We start from the raw sequence: 8,579 nt of genomic DNA on the forward strand, positions 1-8,579 counted from the left end.
GTGTAAAACAAATCAAAATATATTTTAGATTCTTCAAAGTAGCCACCCTTTGCTTTGATGACAGCTTTGCACACTCTTGGCATTCTCTCAACCAGCTTCACCTGGAATGCTTTTCCAACAGTCTTGAGGGAGTTCCCACATGCTGAGCACTTGTTGGTTGCTTTTCCTTCACTCTGCGTTCCAACCATCCCAAACCATCTCAATTTGGTCGAGGTCGGTGATTGTGGAGGCCAGGTCATCTGATGCAGCACTCCATCCCTCTCCTTGCATGATGCAGCACTCCATCACTCTCCTTGCTCAAGTAGCCCTTACACAGCCTGGAGGTGTGTTGGGTCATTGTCCTGTTGAAAAACAAATGATAGTCCCACTAAGCCCAAACCAGATGGGATGGCATATAGCTGCAGAATGCTGTGGTATCCATGCTGGTTAAGTGTTCCTTGAATTCTAAATAAATCAGTATCATCAGCAAAGCAACATCACACCACCACCTCCATGCTTCACGGTGGGAACCACACATGCGGAGATAATCCGTTCACCTACTCTGCGTCACACAAAGACACGGGAGTTGGAACCAAAAATCGCACATTTGGAAAATTGGACCAATGGATAGATTTCCACCGGTGTAATGTCCATTGCTTGTGTTTCTTGGCCCAAGCAAGTATTTTCTTACTATTGGTGTCCTTTAGTAGTGGTTTCTTTGCAGCAATGAAGGCCTGAGTCACGCAGTCTCCTCTGAACAGTTGATGCTGAGATGTGTCTGTTACTTGACCTCTGTGAAGTATTTATTTGGGCTGCAATCTGAGGTGCAGTTAACTCTAATGAACTTATCCTCTGCAGCAGAGGTAACTCTGGGTGTTCCTTTCCTGTGGCGGTCCTCATGACAGCCAGTTTCATCATAGCGCTTGATGGTTTTTGCAACTGCACTTGAAGAAACWTTCAGAGTTCTTGACATTTTCAGAATTGACTGACCATGTCTCAAAGTAATGATGGACTGTCATTTCTCTTTGCTTATTTGAGCTGTTCTTGCTATAATATGGACTTGGTCTTTTACCAAATAGTATTCTGTATACCAGCCCTACCTTGTCACAAGACAACTGATTGGCTCAAACGCATTAAGGAAAGAAATTCCACAAATGAACTTTTAACAAGGCACACCTGTTAATTGAAATGCATTCCAGGTGACTACCTCATGAAGCTGGTTGAGCGAATGCCAAGAGTGTGCAAAGCTGTCATCAAGGCAAAGGGTGGCTACTTTGAAGAATCTCAAATAAAACATATTTTGATTTGTTTAACACTTTTTTGGTTACTATATGATTCTATATGTGTTATTTCATAGTTTTGATATCTTCACTATTATTCTACAATGTATAAAATTGTAAAAATAAAGAAAAACCATTGAATGAGTAGGTGTGTCCAAATTTTTGACTGGTGCTGTATTTTACAAAAATCCATGCCACTCCATTAAGTATGATATGTTACTTTGTTAGGTTACATTACATTAGCCTGCGTACATCTGGCACGCTCAAATTAGTATGGTAAATTAGTTATATGTTTGGGATGATAGATTACTTAAAGCAAAAACAAAAGGAGGGTGGATGGGTAGGCGTATAACGTGAATGTCTAGCAACCCAAAGGTTGTGTGTTCGAATCTCATCACAGACAACATTAGCATTTTAGCAACTACGGAAAAGTATTGACACAGCCTGAATTTAAAATTGATTAAATTTTAAATGTATCACTGACCTACACACAATAACCCATAATATCAATGTGGAATAATGTTTTTAGAAATGTCTTGAGTCAATAAGTATTCAACCCGTTTGTTAGGGCAAGGCTAAATAAGTTCAGGAGTAAAGATTCGCTTAACAAGTCACATAAATTGCATGGACTCTGTGTGCAATAGTAGTGTTTAACATGACTACCTCATCTCTGTACCCCACACATACAATTATTTCGAAGGTCCCTCAGTCGAGCAGTGAATTTCAAACACAGATTCAACCACAAAGACCAGGGAGGTTTTCCAATGTCTTACAAAGGGGCACCTATTGGTAGATTGGTAAAAAAAAWAAWAAWAATTAAGCGGACATTGAATATCCTTTTGAGCAAAGCTAAGTTATGAATTACACTTTGGATGGTGTATCAATACACCCAGTCACTACAAAGATACAGGCATCCTTCCGAACTCAGTTGCCGGAGAGGAAGGAAACCGCTCAGGGATTTCACCATGAGGCCAATGGTGACTTTAAAATAGTTCGTTTTTAATGGCTGTGATAGGGAAAAACTGAGGATGGATCAACAACATTGTAGTTACTCCACAATACTAACCTAAATGACAGCGTGAACAGAAGGGAGCCTGTACAGAATAAAAATATATATGCATCCTGTTTGCAATAAGGCACTAAAGTAAAATTGCAAATAAATAAACTTAATGTCCTGAATACAAAGCATCATGTTTGGGGCAAATTCAACATCCATACATCACTGAGTACCACTCATTTTCAAGCATGGTGTTGGCTACATCATGTTATGGGTATCCTTGTCATCGGCAAGGACTAGGGAGTTGTTTTAGGATAAAATAAATTAATACAGCTAAGCACAGGCAAAATCCTTAGAGAAAAATCTGGTTCAGTCTGCTTTCCAACAGAAAAATGCACCTTTCAGCAGGACAATAACCTAAAACACAAGGCCAAATATACACTGGAGTTGCTTACCAAGACGACATTGAATGTTCCTGAGTGGCCTAGTTTGTTCTGTTTTAAAGACTTAAAAATGTCAGTCTAGCAATGATCAACAACCAACTTGACAGAGCTTGAAGAATTAAAAATAATAATAATGGGCAAATATTGTACAATCCAGGTGTGCAAGGCTCTTGAGAAACTTACCCAGAAAAACACAGCTGTAATCTCACCAAATCTTATTCTAACATGTATTGACTCAGGGGTGTGAATACTTATGTAAATGAGAGATTTCTGTATTTAATTTTCAATAAATTTGCAAAAGTTTCTAAAAACATGTTTTTACTTTGTCATTATGGGGTTTTGTGTGAAGATGGGTGAGGGGGAAAAAACGATTTAATACATTTTAAATTCAGGCTGTAACACAACAAAATGTGGAATAAGTCAAGGGGTATGAATATTTTCTGAAAGCACTGTACTTTTTAAGCTACTTTGCAACTACTTAGCATGTTAGCTAACCCTTCCCCTAACCATAACCCTTTAATCTAACTCCTAACCTTAACCTTAACCCCTAACCTAACGGAGCATGTCATACTAAAGCAGTCAAATGTAATATATTATACTAAAGCAGTGGAACGTAGCATATCCTACTAAAGCAGTCGAACGCAATATATCATACTAAACGATCAAGACGTAGGATACTATACGTCCTACAATACATATTATATTGTACGATCGACATTACATTTGTAGGTCAATGTAATGTAACCTAACTTTAAGTAACACACACTACATTTGGACACCTACTCGTCGAACATCTCATTACAAAATCATGAGCATTAATATGGAATCCCTCCCCCCCCTTTGCTGCTATAACATCCTCCACTCTTCGCTTTGTGCACAGGGGCATTGTCATGCTGAAACAMGGACGGGCTTTCCCCAAATGGTTGCCAGAAAGTTGGAAGCACAGAATTGTCTAGAATGTCATTGTATGCTGTAGCATTAAGATTTCCCTTCACTGGAACTAAGGGATCCAGACCTTTATTCCTCCCCCACCAAATTTTACAGTTGACACTGCATTCGAGCAGGTAGCGTTCTCCTGGCATCCGCCAAACCCAGATTCGTCCGCGGGACTGCCAGATGATGAAGTGTAATTCATCACTCCAGAGAACGTGTTTCCACTGCTCCAGAGTCCAATTGTGGCAAGCTTTACAGCACTCCAGCCGACGCTTGGCATTGCGCATGGTGATCTTAGGTTTGTGTGCGGCTGCTCGGCCATGGAAACCCATTTTATGAAGCTCCCAACAAACAGTTCTTGTGCTGACGTTGCTTCCAGAGGCAGTTTGGAACTCGGTAGTGAGTGTTGTAACCGAGGACAGACAACTTTTACGCATTTCAGCACTCGGCGTTCCCGTTCTGTGAGCTTGTGTGGCCTACCACTTCGCAGCTAAGCCGTTGTTGCTCCTAGACATTTCCACTTCACAATAATAGCAGTTACAGTTGACCAGGCAGCTCTAGCATGGCAGACATTTTACAAACTGACTTGTTGGAAAGGTGGTACCATGTTGAAAGTCATTGAGCTCTTCAGTAAGGCTATTTTACTGTCAATGTTTGTCTATGGAGATTGCATGGCTGTGTGCTCGATTATATACACCTGTCAGCAGGTTTGAAGGGGTGTCCACATACTTTTGTATATATAGTGTATCATACTAAATGGAGTGGCAAGGATTTGAGTAAAATATAACACGTTTTGCTCTGAGACCAGGTTGTTTTTCTGCCCCTTCTCCCTCTCTGAGCACATTCTTGTCCTGTTTTGGTGTCTATGTTCAGAGCAATGTTAACTGAAGGATCCAGAGCCTTTTGGCTTTTCTGTAAGCATCCTCAATTGGCCTGTACAATTGTATCAGTTGGCCTTATTACTCCTCCGTAGTTATCTCAGTCAGTCTACAGCACATTCAGACCAATGGTTTAGAGGTCCAAACAGAAATGGGAATTAAATGAACAGTTCTGCTTGCATTCTAGGGTTTTGGGGTATGCTTTCAGGGAATTACTCAGACCCATTACCTTTTGCTGCTCCATTCTCATGGTAGGAAGAGCAGTAAGTCCTTGTTAGTAGTTTGGTTTATGTGTGTTAAGGCTTTATATATAGCTTACAGCGTTGTCTTGTCTAGGAGAGAAATGGACTGCAACTTATTTTTGTAAAGTATGAGCCCCTCAAACTATTGATTGTGTGATTCACTTGTCCATTTTGAACCTCAGAAGTGTCACTATTGTTCTTCATGTCAATGTTTTATATTAAAAAGTATTTTGAGATGTGCAATTATAAAAATGTGATGGCTACACCATCAGCATATGCAAATATGTGGGCATATTCAATTGTTGGTGCTTATGTTGGCTGCTATTGAATCCAAAATTTTGATCATTTTTCCTGTGTTTTTCTAAATGTTTTTCCTGTGATTTTTCAAAATCTTCAATAAAGATGTGTTTTTATACAGCTGCCTCAGATTCATCGAACAGAGTTCCTCTATTACAGATTACCTAACAGTTGGATTTTCTCAAAATCAGCCAAGCACATAACTGCATACAAATTACCAAGAAGCACCAGTGTTGAATGAATATGCTGGAACTCAGTGTTATGAAAATAATATTTGAAGATAATAATTGGCCATAATGAAATGTGTTTGCAGCTTATGGCTTACGAACGGAGGGAAACCGTAAACAAAATAAATACTACAACCAGTCTGTTTTAGTTACATTTTAGTCATTTAGCAGAGACTCTTATCCAGAGCGACTTACAGGAGCAATTAGGGTTAAGTGTCTTGCTTAACGGCACATCAGATTTTTCACAGTCGCTCAGGGATTCTAACCTTTCGGTTACTTGCCCAACGCTCAGCTACCTTCCCCCCAGTTCAGCGCTAGAGGCCCACACTCTAACCAGGAAACATGCAAGATCTGACTCGCTCATTTTAGAACCAGCAACACATTCACTTCTCCTTTCTCACACCTGAAATAATACAGTGAGCCTTACTCTGCGCAAACTGAAGAGAAACAGCTGATCTTAGCAGAGACTTGAGTCCCAACCAACACAGCTAGTGCCACAGAAATATAATTTGAAATTAAAGTGCCCTGAGTGTACAAAACATTATGAACACTAATATTGAGTTGCACCCCCTTTCGTCCTTAGAACGGCCTCATTTCATCAGGGCATGGATTCTACAAGGTGTCGTAAGCATTCCACCTGAACGCATACCCATGTTGACTCCAATGCTTCCCAGTTGTGTCAAGATGGCTGGATGTCCTTTGGGTGGTGGACCATTCGTGATACACACAGGAAACTTTTGAGCGTGAAAACACACAGCAGCATTGCAGTTCTTGACACACTCAAACCGGTGCGACTGTCCCCTGCTACTACCATATCCTGTTCAAAGGCACACCCTCTGAATGGCACATATACACAATCCATGTCTCAATTGTCTCAAGATTTTAAATCCTTCTTTAACCCGTCTCCTCCCCTTCATCTATACCGATTGAACAAGTGACATCAATAAGGGATCATAGCCTTCACCTGGTCAGTCTGTCATGGAAAGAGCAGGTGTTCCTAATGTTATGTATACTCAGTGTACATATCTAATGGTATACACACACACTCAACTTCAAGAATGAGGATGTGGACAAAAAGAAGAGCATGGATGGGACACACGAGCACCATTACTCAGAACTACAAACAAGCTCTCATGAGTTTTATTGGTGATAATTTCAAACATGGTTTATTTTAGGACAGTTCAATAAATCTGTGATATCTTGTAATAAAATGTAAACATACATATTTTTTAAATTTATCTCCATGATGATCGTTACATTTTGAGGTTACATTTTCTTTGTTGTAACAAAATACAATAGTACATAAAGTCACAGAATGTATAAAAACAACACAGGCTGTTTCAGTTGCAACAACACATTCTCATTGTCCCGGTAATCATGAATATCAACCTGGTTAATACTTTTAAGGACCCGCCTTGGCTTTGAGATTTGTTCTAATTAGAAAATAATTCATTATATACAGTCATCAATATTTATGAGTACAGGGAAATACTTGTGAGACGCAGTTGGGTGCCACACACACTGGATTGGTCACTTTTCTATGGTATTCCTCGCTGATTGGTTGTTCACTTACAGTACGCTTCTCCACCCTCTTCCTGCTATCGGACCCTTGAGCCTGCCCTGTCTCACAGATCCATGGTGATGGCCAAGTCATATGATCAGTGAGGGATGAGAGGACAACTCAGAACTGCAACAAAAGGAAGGCATTGACAAGCATCATAATACTGTTCCATTAGTCCCACTGATTTGACCACGTTTCTATAAAATGTAGATGGTTTTGCTTCTAACACATAGCAGTCTTACATTCTTGAGGAACTCCTCCGCTACAATACGGGCACGGGCATTGACAGACAGCTTCATCTCGCTGATCTCCTTGTCGATCTCCTCCATGAAGGTGATGACGAAGTCCACCAGCTTGTGTTTGTACATCTGCTCCGTGTGGAAGTTGGTGATGAGGAAACTGATGTCATAGCCCTACATGACAGGATGGAAAGATGGACGAAGAAAGAGAAAAGGATTTTTTTTTTTTATTAGCAAGTCCAACAACAGCAATACCAACAACACCAATTGAATAATTTCCTGTTTCTATTTCTGCATCTGTTTTCTTTCCTGATATGAATCTCACTGGTTCCTTCAACCCCAGTTTAAAACATGAACGTCTAAGTTGATTTTCATTTATCACCTCAACCGGTTTCCTCCTGAGAATGAAGAAGTTCTCCGCTCTCATCATCATGAAGCGCATGAACTTGTGGCACAGGATCTTCTCAATCTCATCAGCCTGATGGAGCCAATTACAGTGCACTAATCAGCATTTGCATTAAACACACTTTTGTTTCCATACTGATTACAACCGATAGCTTTCAAATCTATATGAAAGGCTTGATTTCAAACACACAACATCAAGATAATGGAAGGATAACATTGAAAGCAAAAAGACGGGTCATATTCCCTGACCTGCTTCACAGCAATGCTGACTCGCACAGAGTTGATGGAGCCCTCGATTAGGACCTTCTCCTTGTCATTGCGGCTGATCACCACAGGCTGTAGAAGGAGTTCTTTACTACTCCTGTTATGAGAAAAGACAGTGTCACAAATAACACTAATGTCATCATGAGGAGAGAGAGAGACTCTTTCACACACAACTCACCTGACCTCCACCTCTGGTTTGTTGTGGCGTTCCACTACCTGAGAGGAGAAGTTCTCCAGACAGAGGGCGGCCTGCAGTGTGGCACGCACAGCGTTCAAGTATGGGCGCAGGGTTGCTGTCTGAGGGAGGTAGTGCCAACATTAACTCACGGATAGAAAACATCACTATTACATTTCAATTATCACGACAATCATCCAGATTTTTTAAAAATTTTTACTAAGGCTTTACATGTTTCATCTCAGACAGACTATTGTCTGGACCTCTAGACAGGCAGTACCATGGTCACAGGTTTTGCTACAACCATGTTACTACAAACATATTAGCCTCATTCATTTGCATAGTATTGAACGATCTAATAATGTTGTGGTGTTGTCAGAGATTTCTAGTCTGTCTTGCTTTGATCAATACTTTTTTCCTAGGGCGTCCTGTCAAACCACCAGATTTTAAGGTGCAACCTACACGATTAAGGTTCAACCTGGGAATTTAAAAGCAGAGAATATAATCGGTATTTCTGATTAAATAGAGATTCAACTCACTCACCATTTCTCTGTTGTAGTGGGTTTTAAAGGCGGAAGTTACTTTGCCACGCCTGCCAACTCCTCTTCCGCAAATCTCATATCACAGCGAATAGAGCGTTTCATTGGATTTCGACTTGA

General features: G+C 40.4%; 1 protein-coding gene across 1 annotated transcript; it reads right to left on the reverse strand.

The window, feature by feature from the left end:
• Positions 1–6,394: 6,394 nt before the first annotated feature.
• On the reverse strand, positions 6,395–8,573 carry LOC112071682 (actin-related protein 2/3 complex subunit 4). Its single transcript, XM_024139119.2, has 6 exons — positions 8,464–8,573; positions 7,924–8,042; positions 7,731–7,842; positions 7,459–7,554; positions 7,080–7,250; positions 6,395–6,963 (listed from the first exon to the last, which is right to left on the reverse strand). Exons 1-6 carry the CDS (start codon positions 8,464–8,466, stop codon positions 6,958–6,960), a joined length of 507 nt encoding a protein of 168 aa, XP_023994887.1. The 5' UTR covers positions 8,467–8,573; the 3' UTR covers positions 6,395–6,957.
• Between the last annotated feature and the right edge of the window lie 6 nt (positions 8,574–8,579).

Source organism: Salvelinus sp. IW2-2015, unplaced genomic scaffold, assembly GCF_002910315.2.
Source record: "Salvelinus sp. IW2-2015 unplaced genomic scaffold, ASM291031v2 Un_scaffold1682, whole genome shotgun sequence".
Lineage (NCBI taxonomy): Eukaryota > Metazoa > Chordata > Actinopteri > Salmoniformes > Salmonidae > Salvelinus > Salvelinus sp. IW2-2015.

Bases quoted from the DNA above. Each gene is read 5' to 3' on its own strand.
- LOC112071682 (XM_024139119.2), bottom strand. The intron at 7,843-7,923 runs GTGAGTTGTGTG...TTCTCATAACAG, and splicing joins AAACCAGAGGTGGAGGTCAG to GAGTAGTAAAGAACTCCTTC. The intron at 7,251-7,458 runs GTGATAAATGAA...CCTGTCATGTAG, and splicing joins TCAGGAGGAAACCGGTTGAG to GGCTATGACATCAGTTTCCT.